The 17,886-nt window shown below is 36.6% G+C and overlaps 3 protein-coding genes, 1 non-coding gene and 7 pseudogenes across 11 annotated transcripts; 2 read left to right on the top strand and 9 right to left on the bottom strand.

Annotated features, from left to right (window-relative positions):
* Positions 1-2,044: 2,044 nt before the first annotated feature.
* srh-96 lies at positions 2,045-3,187 on the bottom strand (annotated as a pseudogene). The gene is made up of 2 exons: positions 2,833-3,187; positions 2,045-2,300 (listed from the first exon to the last, which is right to left on the bottom strand). Coding segments are annotated over exons 1-2 (611 nt in total).
* A 375-nt stretch (positions 3,188-3,562) lies between these two features.
* Positions 3,563-3,650, bottom strand: T27C5.19. Its single transcript, NR_131703.1, has one exon. It is a non-coding gene; the product is annotated as an Unclassified non-coding RNA T27C5.19 (non-coding RNA).
* Positions 3,651-3,905: 255 nt separating this feature from the next.
* clc-21 (CLaudin-like in Caenorhabditis) lies at positions 3,906-5,210 on the bottom strand. The gene is made up of 4 exons (NM_075006.3): positions 5,055-5,210; positions 4,590-4,681; positions 4,384-4,543; positions 3,906-4,080 (listed from the first exon to the last, which is right to left on the bottom strand). The coding sequence occupies exons 1-4, from the start codon at positions 5,184-5,186 to the stop codon at positions 3,952-3,954; spliced, it is 513 nt and encodes a 170-aa protein (NP_507407.2). The 5' UTR covers positions 5,187-5,210; the 3' UTR covers positions 3,906-3,951.
* Positions 5,211-5,594: 384 nt separating this feature from the next.
* Positions 5,595-7,092, bottom strand: T27C5.12 (sulfotransferase family protein). The gene is made up of 7 exons (NM_001028994.2): positions 6,933-7,092; positions 6,840-6,886; positions 6,651-6,793; positions 6,442-6,573; positions 6,237-6,380; positions 5,989-6,146; positions 5,595-5,772 (listed from the first exon to the last, which is right to left on the bottom strand). The coding sequence occupies exons 1-7, from the start codon at positions 7,063-7,065 to the stop codon at positions 5,600-5,602; spliced, it is 930 nt and encodes a 309-aa protein (NP_001024165.1). The 5' UTR covers positions 7,066-7,092; the 3' UTR covers positions 5,595-5,599.
* Positions 7,093-7,591: 499 nt separating this feature from the next.
* Positions 7,592-8,414, bottom strand: clec-244 (annotated as a pseudogene). Its single transcript has 3 exons — positions 8,390-8,414; positions 7,698-8,338; positions 7,592-7,645 (listed from the first exon to the last, which is right to left on the bottom strand). Coding segments are annotated over exons 1-3 (720 nt in total).
* An 830-nt stretch (positions 8,415-9,244) lies between these two features.
* T27C5.6 lies at positions 9,245-9,741 on the top strand (annotated as a pseudogene). Its single transcript has 2 exons — positions 9,245-9,642; positions 9,693-9,741. Coding segments are annotated over exons 1-2 (447 nt in total).
* Positions 9,742-10,637: 896 nt separating this feature from the next.
* srh-132 (Serpentine Receptor, class H) lies at positions 10,638-12,088 on the bottom strand (the record flags this gene model as incomplete). The annotated part of the gene is made up of 4 exons (NM_075003.1): positions 10,638-10,870; positions 10,953-11,256; positions 11,524-11,863; positions 11,916-12,088. 4 exons carry the CDS (start codon positions 12,086-12,088, stop codon positions 10,638-10,640), a joined length of 1,050 nt encoding a protein of 349 aa, NP_507404.1.
* A 1,611-nt stretch (positions 12,089-13,699) lies between these two features.
* On the bottom strand, positions 13,700-13,906 carry T27C5.17 (annotated as a pseudogene). Its single transcript has one exon. A coding segment is annotated over exon 1 (207 nt).
* A 53-nt stretch (positions 13,907-13,959) lies between these two features.
* On the top strand, positions 13,960-14,369 carry T27C5.16 (annotated as a pseudogene). The gene has a single exon. A coding segment is annotated over exon 1 (410 nt).
* Positions 14,370-14,839: 470 nt separating this feature from the next.
* srz-50 lies at positions 14,840-16,037 on the bottom strand (annotated as a pseudogene). The gene is made up of 5 exons: positions 15,887-16,037; positions 15,709-15,813; positions 15,371-15,664; positions 15,160-15,321; positions 14,840-15,100 (listed from the first exon to the last, which is right to left on the bottom strand). Coding segments are annotated over exons 1-5 (973 nt in total).
* A 482-nt stretch (positions 16,038-16,519) lies between these two features.
* srz-51 lies at positions 16,520-17,732 on the bottom strand (annotated as a pseudogene). Its single transcript has 5 exons — positions 17,562-17,732; positions 17,374-17,477; positions 17,050-17,323; positions 16,839-17,000; positions 16,520-16,774 (listed from the first exon to the last, which is right to left on the bottom strand). Coding segments are annotated over exons 1-5 (966 nt in total).
* Positions 17,733-17,886: the final 154 nt, after the last annotated feature.

The following is a 17,886-nucleotide window of genomic DNA, read 5'->3' as shown; positions in this document are numbered from 1 at the left end:
AGTCGTGTTTCTTAGAACCAACCTCGACGAGGCGAAAGCTTGCACAAGTTAGCACAATTGTGGTAGGGCCGACTAGAAAATGAGTCCCTTAGGGGGTTACGCCTTGGCGAAAGTGAGGACAATTGGCATTGACGGGTGCTTCGGCACTAGGCAAAGGCGCCACCACACTGTCCAATCTCTAAAAAGTTCACATTCATCGAAGAACTACCGGAACCAACCACACATGTGTTGAAACCTACACGGTGGAAGGGAAAGGAAAGCTTCGCTGGAACGAAAAGAACGGATAGGTTCCCCTTCTTGATGGCTGTGAGGCTTAGGATGGACGGGAAGGCCGTGAGGCCTCAGGCGGGTAACTCGGCCAGACGCTAGTTGATCTTCGGATCACGACAGCCCTGGCTAAGAGGAACCCTGGATGGAGTGTGAAGGATGGGCGGGTAGGGGGTTAAGCCTGTTGACAGACCACCGACTGCAGTCACAAAATCAGTGATTATGCGGGTGGACCAATCTGTTGGCGGGTGTTTCCCTCTACCTGACCCCGCAATATGGTATGTACGATCCTCGGATCTAAAATTCATAATGGCCCACCACAACCATAAACCTCCCTAGCAGCTGGTGGTCCCGATAATTCGGGTTCTTGCCACTACTGCGACCCAGGCTCGCCTTGAATCTGACCCAAAGAAATTTGGCGTTAGCTATAAATTTTGGAACGTCTCCTTTCGGGGAGACAAAAATCTTAAGAAATTCGAAAATCGGTTCATCCATGTTGGAGAACGGTCCAAATCGAAAATATGTAGAGATGTGGGAGCATGGCTGTCCATATGTGGAGATGTGGGAAGGTGATGATATTGATTGGATGGAGGAGGACTCAACACGACGAGGGATCGGGAATTCAACTGTTCTCCAAACATTTTTCAAAAAATACCTACATTTTTCATGTTCCAAAAATCGACCCGACACATCCAGTATAATCAATATTCACGCATTAGGTACACGCAATACATTCCTACACATCACACACCTACAAAAAAATAGCAGTCTCTTAATTACAAGTGTAAAAAATTTTGGCGGGAAATTCAAATTTTCTGTGAAAAATTTTTGGCGGGAAATTCAAATTTTCAGTGAAAAAAATTTTAGCGGGAAATTCAAATTTTCAGTGAAAAAAAATTTTGGCGGGAAATTCAAATTTTCAGTGAAAAAAATTTTGGCGGAAAATTCCAATTTCTGAGAAAAATCGAGAAATGTCTGCAATGTTCTAGAACTTTCTAGAAAATTCGAGAAAATTCCGGAATGGTCCAGAATTTTCTAGAAAATTCTAGAAAGTTCTGGAATGGTCCAGAAGTTTCTAGAAAATTCGAGAAAATTCTGGAATATTCCAGAACTTTCTAGAAAAATCGGGAAAAGTCGGCAATGTTCTAGAACTTTCTAGAAAATTCGAGAAAATTCCGGAATATTCCAGAACTTTCTAGAAAAATCGGGAAAATTCTGGAATATTCCAGAACTTTCTAGAAAAATCGGGAAAAGTCTGCAATGTTCCAGAACTCTCTAAAAAATTCGATAAAATTCTGAAATGTTCAATTTCGTGGAAAAATTCAAGAAACTTCTGCAAAGTTCTACACGGGGTTCTGGCTCGACCCCGCGCTCCATTGGACACTGAAATGGCGGGAAAAAACTTTGAAATCGCAAGAGGAATTTTCACGCAGCGCGTTGAAAAAAGTGTATGCATTTGCGCGTGACGGTGTTTCTTCAAGTTTTGATACTCCTAGAATATTCTGAAGTTTCAATTATTTTAAAAAAATATCAAAAATTGTTATAATTTTCAGAAACGCTCGCCAAAAACTTTCGGAAAGGACCGGAAAATGTTTCATATGATTTGAAGAACATAGAGAAAATTATACGTTCAAGAAATTTAGAAATAGTTCCAGGAAACTTGAGGTTTTAAGTTGTAATTGCTCAGAACTTAGTTATATAATATTTATGTTGCTCGAAATTTTCCGGTCACCAGGGAAAAAACGTTCCATCTGCAAAGAAGGCTTAGAAAATTTAGAATTTGATCAGAAAATATTATTTCAACTTGAAATTCGAAAAATTCCGTTGTGGGACATGGGCAACGAGTCAATGCATGAAGTTTGGCAGCTTCTTGATCTGCAGGATTTGTCAAAAAGAAAAGAAGACAGATGTTGTTGTAGAAAAAAACAGTTGCATGGTAGAGTGTCAAGTGGACTTTTGAGTTATTTTGAACCGATTTTGTGGTAGGGAACTGCTACGGATTTCGAAAAGATACACGTAAGAGCATATGACACCTGAAGGACACATATTTTACGTTTCATTTTCAATGATCGATTCCAATCGAAAGTTTGCATTTATTTTGACTTTTTCTTTAAAATTCAAGCAAAATTACACCGAAAATATTAAAAATCGGTAGAAAATAACAAAAAATAAAATAAATAAATTTAAAAACGTGCAAGTGGGCTCCATCGAACAAATCCAATTGGCGGTAAGTCTATTAGGAATTAGGCAAAAACTGAGATTTTTCAATTTTCAAAAAATCATATAAAATCTAGAAAATGTTTTTGAACTTTTTTACCATGATATTCAGTCATTGTGGTACCTTGTTAGGCGTGTTTTAAAGCAATTTCCCCACTGGCGCTACTCCACGTTTAAATAGTGTTTTAATGCGAGAAAGGCAGATAGCTAGTAGTTTAAGACATTTATAGGCTGAAGGGTTCAACTTCAGCCTCCCCCTCAAGATTTTGAACACACTACGACGCAGAGGAAGCACCGCTGCGTTAGCCTTCAAATTATCCCGTGTTTATTTAAATGATAAAAATGTACCGTTTCCTATTATAAATCCAACAAATAGTTGTATGATGAATGGTATTCCCAACCAACTAAGTGTTCCCAGTCCAAAAATGCCAGCAACTGGGAGAAAAACATAGGGTGTACTTCCACTGCACACTCCAAAATCTAATACAGCACAAAATGAGTGGTTCAGTTACAAAAGCCATTAAACACTTTTCATTACTGTCGGAGTTTTTTTGATGATTATGTAGAATGCCAGGATTTGGAGTGGGAAAGAAAATAGTTGCATGGCATGTGTTGGATAGGCAACTCCTTTCCATGAAGCCCAGAAACTATATTCGACGTTACACGTCAAATAGGATGTCGCATAGTAATCCTGCACTGACACTGAGCCTTGAATATTTGATACGTTTGATATCGAGAAGCAGTATTTTGACAGGAAAAGAAGCCCTTGTTATAAAATCGGCAGCTGGAAAGAATAACTGCAGACCAAATTTGATTGAAATGCAGAATTGAACTGATTTCACTTCCCTCCTGTCTCTGATTTACTTTTCCAGCAAACACGCATTTTCTCTTGATTCAGCTGGGTTGAATGACCTCAATGACAGAAAAAAATTCAGCCGGATTCTCTAGCCTAGCCAGTGCCGTTTGCAAAGGCAATTGAAAACTCAGTTAGCTCAAAACCATTAAGACTCCGCACTTTTAGGGAATCTTCCACAAACACCGATGGATGCACAGTGGCTGCAGCTGCATGTCATGTTGTTTCTGTTAACCATAGTTTGATTTGTTTGGTTTTTGACTTGGATTTGTCTTGGCTCTCCGAGAGACGTGCCGAAGCACGAAACTCGAAAGCTCCGTCCGTCTTGGAGAACAAATACACTATTCGATCTAAAACAATCAACAGGAAACACAACGTTTCACGTCCAGTTTGATCATTGACTGCACTGACTAAGTTTTTCTATGTTCTTTGCTTTCCCTTATCAATTCTATCATAAAGTCCAACAATATTACGACACAATGCTAAATCCGCTCTATCACAGACAAGGATCAGGATAAAGCTGCCTTATGGTCTGTTATCAATATTTTGTCTAGTGATGATCTTTTTTTTAAATTTGAAACTTTATGAGCAATTAACTACAAGAGAAAAATTCTTCAGATGATAGAAGATGGTTCGTGCGACTTGGTAGAACTGCACTCTACACATGCGTAGCTAATCGATAATCCCGCAACAACGAGGTAGAAAACTGCACCGGCTACACTGATCCATGCAGAGTATCCAAGCTGAAATTTTAGGGTGAATAGAGTGTGTGTCTTTTGCTGCTACGCAAACGTATACAGTAACCCTGGCCTATTTCTTTCAAAATCTGTCGCATTGATTAAATACTACACTTAAGCTAATCCTACAGTACTCTTAGCGTTCCCTACAGTAACATACATAGTTAAACCTTGTAATATAGTAAAACATAGGTTAGGAGTTTTGGCTGGCTGCAAAATATATACTATATACACACTATCTCTTAAGTAATTCTACGCCCACTTACACAGAAAAATTTATATCATATCTGTATACCGGAATCAACTTACTGTAGCATTATCATTATACTTCCTGTTCATATGTGGCAAGTTAACTCCAATTAAAGTAACACCAACAACTGTTAAAACAGTGATGAACAGTGACAGAACAGCAATTGAAATAAATTTCCCTCTCTGCGTGGGAGAGTAACCGTTCCTTCTGATGGTATTTCTATAAAAAATGATAAGTTGTTCATGAAGAGAATCATAAAACATACGATGTGACTATCAGCTGAATGAGCACTAAGACGGTACAAAGGAGGGAGACTTCCATCACCAAACTCGCAGCGACATACCATCCAATGGTGACCTGAAAATATTGAGGCTCTATATGTAATTATAGTAAAACTGTGAGGAAAGCTGGACTGCCTCAAGTAAGTAGGCAAAGTTGAGGTCGGTGCGACAAAATGGACGAGAGCCCCGTCCCCAAACGTCCTTGAACCTGTTCTTTTTTACCGGGAATGAGTTTATTTTTTTAATATGGATGGCCTCTTCCACCCTATTAACAGGCATAGGCACGACAACATGTCTGCCTACCAAGGGAGATCTGACAGAAAGATTGACTCTGTCAGATACAGAGTGCACTGCTTCATAGGCGTGATCCTCCGGAAATGTATTATGAGAATGGGAGTTGGTTTTATTTTTACGTGAGGGTGCGTAAATTATGTTCAAGTAAAACTTACGACCCAAAGTGGAAAAAGCCCGATGCTTCCACTCCAATCTGTTACCCAAGCGATCGAGAGTACACCAAAAAAGTTGCAGGTCATTGCGTCAATGGTGACTACAGTAAAGAACAAACGCTTGGCAGTCGCCATATTTGTTGAGTTGAAAATGTTCTTCAAACAACACTATTCACAAGTTTATAAAGCATCGTTATCAGATGAGTTCGTCATCACACACGCAGGTTGGCTGGGAAAAGTTCTTGATAATGAGAACATCTGATTAAAACTACATTCTTTTTTATGATATCATCAATAAATATCGTGGAACACATCGGGTGTACGCAATGCTTGATCACCGCAAAAACGGAAATTTTAATGTATGTGTCATTGGTATGAACTTTTTAAACGGAAAACTGATAAGCTGGTGAACTTTTGATATTTCTGATTGTGAGTGGATGCCCAAGAGACGGAAACAGCTTAAAGGCCTCAGTTTGTTCAGGCTGGCTCTTGCGTTTCAGGCCGTTCCTTTTCAACCTGTGAGTGTGAATATTGGAAGATTTTTTTTTCTAAATTGTGCTCCTAAATTGTGCATCCAGTGCATCTTTTTTCAATTGAAATAAAACATAATCGAAATAATAGATTTTATGAAGAATATTTCGAATATATGGATCCTCTTGTACAAGTCGCAATGCTTCAGCTCTTTTTTGTGATTTGTACGTTGCATAAGAAATTTCTCCATCTGAAAATACCAATACTTCGTTTTTAATAAACAAATGTGGGCATGTAGAATTTAAAAAAATTAAAATTTTGTGTTATTTTACTAAACTTTTTGGAACAAAATCAATAGTTTTGGTCAATTTTTTCTGTTAAATTTGTGGTGTGTACGGGGGCGTGCTCGGCAAATTTGCTGTACACCCCTGATATTCATATTCTGGAATTCAATTTGAACTCTTACTTTTCATGTCATTTTGGAATCTCCCAATAACAGTTTCGTTGACTCCCTGTTTTTTCATAACACTTGAAAGATGATTTATCGCTCTGATTCGTTCATGTTTTTCAGGTTCAATGTATATGAACTCCCATTTTGAAAAATCTTTGCGAAAGTCACAGTTCCTGAAGAAAATGATCACAGTTTCTAACGTAACCACACTAAGTTAATTTCTGATTATAGGCCAAAAAGTAATGAAATGCTCCAAAAATTACCAAGAATATGTTGCCGTGTGCAAAATCATTCGATCCGTAAACGGTACGGTCCCATTCCAGTTGGTCTGAATCTTTCTGAGTCCCGTATAGATCTTGTCCACTACACATGTCATGTTGGTTCCGCAAGATTGGCACATATTGGAGCTGGAAAATGGTTACTTTTGCAGTGTTAATGTGAAGATTGAGGATAAAAACTGAAACTCACTTCACACATTTGTCTAGATAAAATGAGACAAAACGCTGAAATGGATCCCTTATAAACGCCAATCTAACTGTGTTACTGTCATTGAGCAATTCAGACGGTGGAAAATAAAACGAATGATTCCGTTGACAACTTCTGGAAGCCTGACTTGTGACGGAGTTCACAGCGCACCGACACATCTTGGTCTATTTTCTAAACCCATTAAAAACTACCTTTCCACTTTCCAGTCCTCGTTCAATGCGTCGTTATTTGCAAAAAACGGGTCAACATTATTAAGTAAGCACATTATATTTGTTGACAACAGGGACATCGACTTTCTGATCCCACACATTATTATTTTGTTCCTTGGTGCAGTCTGATAATTGATTTATTGTAAAGAAATGTTGACATTGAATACTCACAATGAAATACTTTGTGTAATTAATAAATGGAACAATGAAGTCGTTTGCTAAAATAGTCATATTTTGAGATTAAGGCCAAAGATAAGCACTTACATCCTTCAGAGACATTGTTAACTGACGTATTAAATTTTTTGCAATTGTCAACAGTTAGAATAAAGTTATGCATTTTGCACATGAAAATAATTAGTGAAATAATTAAACCGATTTTCAAAATTCGTTCTTCCATCTTAAAAATGTATAGGTTCTACTGAAAAAAAAATATGTTGACGTAACAATATAAAATATAACAAGACGGTTTTACAAATCCACCTGGCAGAAGCTGTCTTAAGATGCAATCTTCGATAAAGCCGTTATCTCCGTTCTAGATTATGATCAAATGTGAGAATTTTCCAAATTTAAGTCTTCAACACTAGTTTTTTTGATGGGTTTCATGGGGGAAATAAAATGAGCACCAAAAAAGATTTTTGAAAACATAAAGTTTAGAAAATTCAAGATAGAAAAATTTTCGGGATTAAACTCTCGCTGAAAAAAAAGTGATTTTCTGATAACAAAACACCAGATATATGATGAAAAACCATAAGCAAATCGCCTTTCAACAAAATGTGGTGCTACAATATTTGGTTATTGTGTTTTATTTTTGCAAGCAAGTATATAGAAAACAGTAAACAAAATTAAAACAAAATGTTGGAATTCTTTATTGCTGTAAACAAACTGCACAAAAAATTATAAGTTATTGCCAATCCACGAAACGAACTCACACTGGCTCATTTTTGCAAGCATACCCAAAACCATTATATCTATCACATCTGAAAATTTGTACTTGTAGTTAAGACATGGTTTTGTGAACCTGAAACTTACGCATCATCAGATAATAAACCAAGGTAGTTTAACGTGACGCAAGGTTCGCTGAAATTGGAAAAGTGTTACGGAAATCCAATTTTAATGAAAATTTATAAAATGAACTATTGATGTATCATGTTCTCCGTATTGTAAAAACACATTAAAATTCATATTTGTAACTAAGAATTTCACAAGATTAAAGTGTAATATTTCAACAAAAAATAAAACTTTGAGAAAAAATAAACGCTACTTTCAAACAGAGCAGAAGAGGAACTTATTTAAGAAGTGCCCCTCCGTTATCAGGTTGTCCTGTATTCCAAACAAATCCAGCTGTGCCGGTCGCGGAACCATCTGTCCATGAAAACGAATTCAATGCGGTACATGTCGCAGTCAATCCTGATGATATGCATGCGCCTGTCCTCTGAGCCCCAATCCAGAAAAATCCAAGAGCGCGACAAAGGAAACATAAGAGCCTGGTAATGGTGGAGTTTAACAGAGTATTTCGAGCTTATTGGATACAAAATACGTACTTCTCATAAAGTCCAGCTCTTCTTGACTCTGAATCGAGGTAAGAACTGCTCCCTCACCACCACATAGACCAGCCGCGGTTGGCTGATCTCCAAATATCACAAATTCTTCCCAGTCAGTCGGGCACGGTACTAAAAATTGAAAAGTATAATTAAAAAAAATTTTTTTTTAGAAAAACTAACTAGCAGTCGTTGTAGTGGTCGTCATTGTCGTGGTTGTTGTAGTTGTTGTAGTAGTTACTACTGCCGGAGTGTCTGAAATAAGGTTTTTTTGTTTCTCTTTTATATGGAAACTCTAATACAAACTACAAACTACAATTTTCAAACACCTAACTTAGTATCAAATTAATTCAAACAGTTCTTGATTTTCCAAATAATCTAGTACATTTAAAGCACAATTTTTGGGTCAAATGCCAACTTTGAACGAATTTTGTAAATTTTGTTTTTTTTAATTCAATAATGGCAAAAGTCTGTATCGAAAAAAAAATTAATTATTGCAACAGAAAACTTACTTTCGACTTGTTGAGTCGGAATGCAAGAATTAACGAAAATAGTACTAAAAGTAAACACAAGAAAAAGGGAAACCGACATTTTGAATATTTCAAATCAGAATCCATTCACACTTTTTGTCTCCGTCTTATATCGCGCAATCAAACACCGGATTCCGCGTGTGATAATATTTGAACCCCTCTTCCCATCTCACCAATGCTAGTAGTGGTCACAGGTACCACCGAAGCCGTCGTTGTAGTCACAGGAACAAAAGTGGCTGAAAGCATTTAAAATTTCAAGACAAAAACTTCTGGGTTCAATTACTTTCCACTTGTTGCGTAGGTATACATGCACTGATAAGCCTACCCGTGAAAAAGCGGAAAGAAAGGATAAGATAAGCTGTGAACATTGACCACGGCGACCAGAAAACTGAGGGACTTATCTGTCATCGCAATTTCCCCCTGAAATTTGACAATCACTTCTCAACTTCAACACAAACGGCGTTGAAATTCCGTCGAAATTCCTCGTTGAAATTCCACTTCACGTTCTAGCGTCGTATATCGTTTTGCAATCTACCTCGAGACACCTCTGCTGTACAGCGTTTACGCTGTGGTTTTGCTAACAATGGGAACTATTTTTGCATCTTTGGTGTTTGTCAACACTGACCTGATTCGCTTGATGGTCCGATTGAAGCCCCAAATCTCACCGCAGAACTACCAAAAACACGTGGAGGCTATTCAAAGCCTAATTGTTCAGATGTTCGTCGCCGGTCTGTGTGCGCTGCCACTGTTCGGTGTGACCTTCGTTCTAGCTTTTCAACTCGAGAATGGACAATTTATTGCGAGAATCATGTTTGTGCTGTGGACCTGTCATTCTACAATAAACATGATTTCTATGTTCATTTTCTTTCCGCCATATCGCCGATACTTGTTCAAAAAGTTGAGAATGTAAGCACTCTTTTAAAAAACTTGAAAACGTAGATCAAAACTTTTTTCAGAAATCGGCGTAGTCTCTTCCAAGTTGCTGCTTCATCTGTTTTGACATGACGATCATGCCAACAGTACATTCTTTATATTTCATGTATTTTCTTTTGTAATAATCTTGATTGCATAACTGAGAGTATGTTTATTTACTTGACCAACTTGCTGCGTTTGCAAAGCACGCATGGAGCACCCCCATGGAAGCCTGTCAGCCCTTGTCTGGGGTTTGCGCGTCGGGAACGGGATAGCTCAGTTGGCACTGGCAAAGTTCAATAGATTGTTACACGAAAAATTGATTGTTACACGAAAAATAGATGGTTACACGAAAAATAGATTGTTACACGAAAAATTGATTGTTACACGAAAAATAGATGGTTACACGAAAATAGATTGTTACACGAAAAATAGATGGTTACACGAAAAATAGATGGTTACACGAAAAATTGATTGTTACACGAAAAATAGATGGTTACACGAAAAATAGATTGTTACACGAAAAATAGATTGTTACACGAAAAATTGATTGTTACACGAAAAATAGATTGTTACACGAAAAATAGATGGTTACACGAAAAATAGATTGTTACACGAAAAAAAAAATTGCTAGTGGTGGCCGCTAGCAATCTGGTGGTCACGAGTTCAAGTCCGGCCTCACTCCTAGGTTCACCCATCCTCTATTGAAAAGAGGAGCAATTCATGATTGAAAAATTATAGCCCAGTGGATCACCCCCATGCAGTGCACCTGAGTTCCTTATCCGCAGTGCATAGCGCTCGAAGAACAGATTGTCCTTTGACCCTTAAAACCATGATTTACAGACGGTGGCTGCAGGATTAAATGCGCTTGGCTTCTAGGCCTTTTGCCCTGGAAGTAAGAGCCCTACCGCCCTTGAAGTAAGATTCTGGAAATAAATGTTGTCAACAAACAATACACTGAAAAATTTCATTATTTATTAACACAAAAATCAAATCCTATTCGATGCCTTCCTCTCCCGTTGAATATTCACAATACTCGAGACCACCATTAATGATGCGTCGCCAACCGAATTTTCTGATCTTCTATGACACTTTGCCCAAATAACACGGAGACGGAGCAAGTCTGCAACTGCGTCTCGGTATGGTTTATGAACTATTAGCATCACTGAACTGGAGGCCAGGCCGTGGAGTGCGATGAAATTCAGAGCAAGATTGTTGTACACTGGAATATGTGAGTGATGTTCTACTGTGGGCGCTGTTTTTTAAGCATCACGAAACAAGATGGTACTAACAGAAAAACTCACTCTGATCGAAATGCAATGTTATGAATGCCGTAATAAGATACGAAAGTGGAAAGATCACAATAAACAGTGGAACCGCTATTTGAATCGTCAACGCGATGAAAAATTGCACTTGCATTTTGTGCGTTTTCTGTGATTTTGCTTTGGTACTCGAGAGAAATAAGGCAGTATGCACGAAATAGTAGATGACTTCCAACGTAATAACTGATGCGGTGATAGCGTAATGTATTGCATAGATCATTGGTTCCTCAAGCCAAATGTGAAAGTCGGGGTCATCAATTATTGATTCGGGTACACAGGGAAGGGTCTGAATTTGATGAGAGTCAACGTTTTGTTTGATTTTCGCTCTTGGTCCGGTATTAGAATTCCCGCCTTGTTCAACTTTTCAAGCAACACTACCCTGAAACCCTTGGATCGGATTTCTGAGAGGTGTCACCTCCAAAATTGGACAAGAAATGGGAATTCTTACGATACCTCCTCGAGTGTACAATTTAGTTGCAATCCAAAGTTTACTCAAGATGGGACAACAGTTTTGCCAAGGACCTTCCATTTTACAAAATCAAATATAACCAACCCTTTTCACAAATTTTCTCCCTTCCATTTGATCTGGCTGGTTATAGCACAAGGGAAGCGTGAACATCAATGCATAGAGATAATGCATTCCCAAATAAAACAATCGTCCTTTCGCTTTTAAAATGTTTTCCCGGTTTCCTTTAACGACAGTGTTATAGCGGCTCTCAAAGAATCCGAGAATTGACATGCCAACTATACACATGGTAGTAATGAATAAATGACCTTGTATGTCAGTGGAAATACCAATATCTGACAATACTCCACGCGTATATCCACCGACGATAGGTACGAGGTAATATTGTGTGGAGAAAATGGCGATGAAGAGGTCCAGAAAGGCGCTGCTGGAAAAATGCGAAAATTTTGTTTTCCGTAGTAAATAGTGTAGCTTCTTACCAAAAATGTAGGAAAACCATCATCCATTTAACGGACGCCATTCTCGACGGAGTTTTAAATATAACGATATATGACGCTAGAACGTGAAGTGGAATTTCAACGATCGCAAATCTATGTAGCAGATATGGGGCAAATGTGTCAAGTTCGTAAGAGGAATTTCTCCAGATGCACATTGGGGACGCAAAACGCCGTTTGTGTTGAAGTTGAGAAGTGATTGTCAAATTTCACCTGTTGCAAACCAGAGGTGGGCGGATATTTTTTTCGGATATCATTTACTATATATAAAGCGCTTATTCTGTGTGTCCATAGTTTGTAGTCTATGTAGTCTTTGTAGTCTGTGAAGTTTTGGCTTCTGGAGGGATAGTGAGTTAGGGTTAGTGTAGGGATATAGTCGGGGTACTGTAGTGGTACAATAGTGGTACGGTAGGAATACTGTAGGGTTACGGTAGTTTCATAAAAAATTAATTTTCAGCCCCAGAAGTCGGGGGCCGCGCCGAAGGTGCGGTCCACGGCTGGTTTTCTAATAATGAATTTATCAATAAGTATTGATGTAGTTATTCTGGAAGAAATGTATCCGAACAAAAGAGTAACTATTAAGCAACATTTTAATATGATAAAACCTAGAAAAATTCTACAAGTTTTCTGTATAAACGATATGCAAGTCCATTATCCGATATCCGTAATATCCGTAATATCCGATATCCGATGTTGCTCGGCTAATAAGTTTTAAGGTCTCGGTAAGGAAAACTTGTAGAATTTTTCTAGGTTTTATCATATTAAAATGTTGCTTAATAGTTACTCTTTGGTTCGGATACATTTCTTCCAGAATAACTACATCAATACTAATTGATAAATTCATTATTAGAAAATATCCGAAAAAATATCCGCCCACCTCTGTTGCAAACTATGTAAAGGTTTTTTTTTAATTTTCAAAAGTTTGTATACGTAAACGGAATATTTAAATATAGAAACTTGGACGTAAAGTGTGACGTCTCACACATTGCAGTCCACTGTTGTTTAGTTTTTTGTTGTTTGTTTAGTTTTTGTTTTTTGTTGTTTTGTTTAGTCATATGTTTAGTGAACAGATGTGCCGATTTAGCAAATCAAAAGAGAAAGACATATGTGATAGTTTATTATTCACCAAACAAAACCTATCTCAAATCCTATTTGACAACCTTCTGGACCGTTGAATGTCCACAATATTTGAGATAACCATCAAGGAAGCGTCGCCAGCCGCATTTTCTGACCTTCTAGGGCACCTTCATTCATAAGTGTTAGCTGATTTCTGATTAGACTTTTAAAAACTTATCGGTCAGATGTCGGCCGCTGTAACGCTTCTCACAGAAACGCGCTCATAAAATAAGTTCTTAAAGCTTACATACCATATAAGGGGCCACATTTTGTCTGTTGACGGTTTTTTAAAACATGTTCTAGTTTTCGATTTATGATTGTTTTATTACTGAACTTGATTGACGGAAACATCGTTTTGCCATAACTTTATGGTCAGCACTGTACGAACACATTTATGCAATTATGCACTTTCGTTGGCGTGGGTGGAATTTCGGATATCGAATTCTGTGAAAGCCACTATAACACTTTTGTGATAGCTAGTCAAAATCTAACGGTCAAACATCGCTTCATATCCAAACTACTCTGCATTTGTTGTATCTAGGGCTCCATGTGGGCGCCTTAATGTATCCTTTTCAAAAATAATAACTGTTAAAGTATTTTTATTCAATAAACATATCTGAATCACACACACTGTAAAAACACAAGAACACAAATTAAGAAACCGGATCGATTACTACTAAGTGATTAGACGTCCTCATCATACTTGGCTCCACTTCACTTCCAATCTGATTTCCAGTTAGCCGAGATAGTCTGGAATTAACTTTCAAATGTAATGCTCTAGTGTGATTATGTATTTACCTGAACAATTTTGAGAGCTTATCCTTCAAAACTTGGCGGTAGTTCTTGTTGCTCATAATCATAACAGTGCATAAGTCTCTTAATATTCTTTGTACCAGTTGTTTATTCATGCCATCCATCTAGGTCTACGAAGACAGTTACTAAGAAACCGGTAACTCCGACGACATCGACAACTCCGAAACCTCAGACTCCAGTCACAGAAGCACCTATCACAACAACCCCAATTACCACTACAACAACAACTATTTCATGCTCTGTTCAAACTCTTTTTCCAGCATCGGAGTGTGATACATCCGTCACGTGTGATCTAAATGCGATTGCTCCCGTATTGGGCAGTCCGTACGAATTCACCAGTAGTGTACAACCTGCAGACAGTGAGGGATGTGTAAAGACAACCATTACATGTAAAAAAGCATCTCCTGAAGCGTGTCCATTTACACCAGATATGATGTGAATCAGGCTTCGTGGGATGTAACGTGCAGGAAAAACGGAAAATTATCAATCACCGAGAGTGGAACAGAACTGTGAGATTGTAGAAGTTAGAGGATATCGAAGATAATTCAATTAATTTTCAGATATGACCTAACTGCAATTAAATGTGATTTCAAAGGATGCTAAAAAGAAATTAATGATTATTTATTTATCTCGACAAAACAATTGTTTATTTTTTGCAGTTTTTTCACTGAAGATTCAATAAAATAATAGGTGAAAGAAACATATTTCACAACATTGTTCGTATTCACAAGATAGAGTATTGGTACGTTCATATAACTTTCTTCACTAGCTTGTCTCTTTACATTTCTTGTGGTTCACTTTATTGGAATAAATATAAAATAGAAGTACGATAGTACAACATTCAATAAATGACAAAGTAAATAATCAATACAAAATATCTATGATCGAGACCTTCATTTTTGGAGTTTTATTTGTTAAATTTTGAGTGAGTAAAGATGGTAGTTGAACTATATTTTTATGTTTTTCATTGAACAAGAAATTTAGATCATGTGTGTAGAGTAATTTGCTGATAAACGTGGATGCACGGTGGCACCCGGTTGGAGATTGAGCAGAACATTAAACAACTTCCGAGCACTGATCGAGGAGAGCAAAAGCTTCATGTTCCTCTTATTGCATGAGAGATATGACATTTGGACAATTAACGGTGTGGTGATATAGTCTGACACTGCTATAGCACAAATGAATAAACTAGTTAAGGAAATACCATTATGATTTGTCATGAGGTATGCGAGAACTTGAATCTGGAAAAGTTGATTTTTTATAAAAGTTCGCGATTATTTAATGTGAACATTAAACTAACCGATTTGAATGTGAAAACCACCATTGTTTGCAAGAAAATATATTTATGCGGCTTGGAATGTTGAGCTGACTGTAAATTCACCAACTTTCGAATACTTATAACAATCGGAATATATAAAATAGCCGAGAGAAATACAAGAACATCATTGATAGAGCACGTTATCTGAAGTGAAATTAAATTATTTTCAAAAAAGCCTTGGAAATATTCATACGCAAAGGAAAAAATTAAACCAGAATGTATTTTGAACAGTCTGATACTTCCAAAATGAGAATATGGCACATGAAACTTCCTTTACAATTATAAAAAAATACAAGTATTTGATTATATTTTGCGAAGATTTGAATAGTTTTTCACTGGATGGAAAAAAGTAGAGAAAAAACCGTTCAACTGCGAGTACAAACAGAAGCACGTGAAAAACTTGAGTAATTATGTTGAGTGAATATAATTAAAAAAATAAAAAAACGAATAACCCATGCAAAACTAATGTTGTGAGTACCACACTGTCTCTGAATAACTAAATTATGTTAATACTCCTTCAAACGGTACTTACGGTAAATAATAGTAAAACAAGGCGAAAATACATGTTGAAATAAATATCAAATAGTATATTATTACCATTCGATAAAAGTGTTTTGTAATTGGGTAGATGATAATCTAAAATTCGATTGCCAGTATTGTAAAATTATGTTTAAAATGTCAAGACAGGGTCCTGGTACATTCACTTCACAATTTTCACCAAAAAAATATAAAATGGAAGTACAATAGTATAAATAATTATACACGCAAAAAATAAAAGACCATATAATCCTATCAAAATTTGATCAAAATTTTTGAGATTTGAATAATAGTTGATTCTTTTTAATATCTTGAGCCAACATGGTATTTTGTTCAGGATTTTTTTGATATTTTTCGCGTTGTATTTCTGGATACTCACAAAGTTAGGCGAATTGGAAAATGGCTGATTAGCCAAAAAAAAAGTTAGGAAAGTTAGTCGTTTTTTGAGAAAACATGCTGAAATTCCTGTTTTCAAGTTTTCACCTATAAATCAAGAATTTTTAGTCGTTATTAACATTTTGTTAGTTAAAGGTTTTTTTTTTCAAAAATTATATCAGTCGGCAATGTCTGTTTTTTTCTGAAAATTTTGTAATTTATATATGAACACATATGAACAGATTTTGATTTAAAAAAATAGTTTCCAACATTTGAAAATATAATTTTTGGATAGAGGATGTGCCGTCAAGGCACTTGTTTCCGGTTGAGCTATTTGTGGAAAACAGGTTTCTTGTGAATTTTGTACGGTTTATTTGTTAAATTTTAAACGATTGTAGTTGAAATATATGTATTTAACTGAACAAGATGTTTAGATCATATATGTGGAGTAGTTTGTAGATGAACGTGGCAACACGGTGGCACCCGTTCTGAACAGGACATGGAATAACTTCCGAGCACTCATCGAGGAGAGCAAAAGTTTCACGTTCCTTTTATTGCATGACAGGTATGACAGTTGGACTATTAACGGTGTGGTGATATAGTCTGATGTTACTATAGCGTATATGAATAAACTAGTTAAGGAAATACCAGTATGGTTTGTCATAAGGTATACGAGAACTTGAATCTGGAAACCTTGATTTGTTTTTGAAGTTCACGATTTTCTGGCAACATGCGATCATTAAACTAACCGATTTGAATGTGAAAACCACCATTGTTTGCAAGAAAATATATTTATGCGGCTTGGAATGTTGAGCTGACTGTAAATTTACAAACTTCCGAATACTTATAACAATCGGAATATATAAAATAGCCGAGAGAAATACAAGAACATCATTGATAGAGCACGTTATCTAAAGTAAAATAAAATTATTTTCAAAAATGCCTTGGAAATATTCATACGCAAAGGAAAAAATTAGTCCAGTACATATTTTGAACAGTCTGGTACTTCCAAACTGAGAATATGGCACATGAAACTTCTTTTGTAATTATAAAAAATTACAAGTACTTGATTATATTTTGCGTGAATTTGAATAGTTTTTCGCTGGATGGGAAAAAGTAGAGAAAAAACCGTTCAACTGAGAGTACAAACAGTAGCACGTGAAAGACTTGAGTAATTATGTTGAGTGAACTAAATAAACCCTGAACAATAAATGATATGAGTACGATGCTGTCTCTGAACAGCTAAATTTCATTAATGTTGTTATGAAAATCTTGTATACTCACGATAAATAAGGGTAAAAGAAGACGCTGAAGCATGTTGAAATAAATATAAGATAGTATACTATTACCATTTGATAAAAGTGTTTTGTAATTGGGTAGATCAAAATCTACAATTCGACTCTCAGTTTGCGCAAATATGTTTTAAATGCTCATAAGATAGGGCCTTGGTACGCTCACTTCACAATTTTCACCTCTTTATCTCTTTCGTGGTTCACTTTATTGGCATAAATATAAAATGGAAGTACAATAGTATAAATAATAATACATGCAAAGAACAAAAGACCATATAATCCAGCAAAAACGGGGTTAAAGTTTCCAATACTCGCATGAGTATTGATTCTTTCAATATCGTCAGCCAACATGGAATTTGGTTCTAGGTTTCAATGGTATTTCCGAGCGGGTATCAAAAGGAACCACCACAAAATTGGACAACTTCGAGAAAAGCTGATCAATCAAAAAAGAAAGGGAGGAGAATGTGTAGGTTTTCACAAAACTTGCTTTCTTTAGAAACTGCCG

The sequence above is a fragment of the Caenorhabditis elegans genome, chromosome V (assembly GCF_000002985.6).
Source record: "Caenorhabditis elegans chromosome V".
Classification (NCBI taxonomy): domain Eukaryota; kingdom Metazoa; phylum Nematoda; class Chromadorea; order Rhabditida; family Rhabditidae; genus Caenorhabditis; species Caenorhabditis elegans.
Note: the sequence above shows the minus strand (reverse complement) of the source record. Positions and strands in the feature narration are given on the sequence as shown.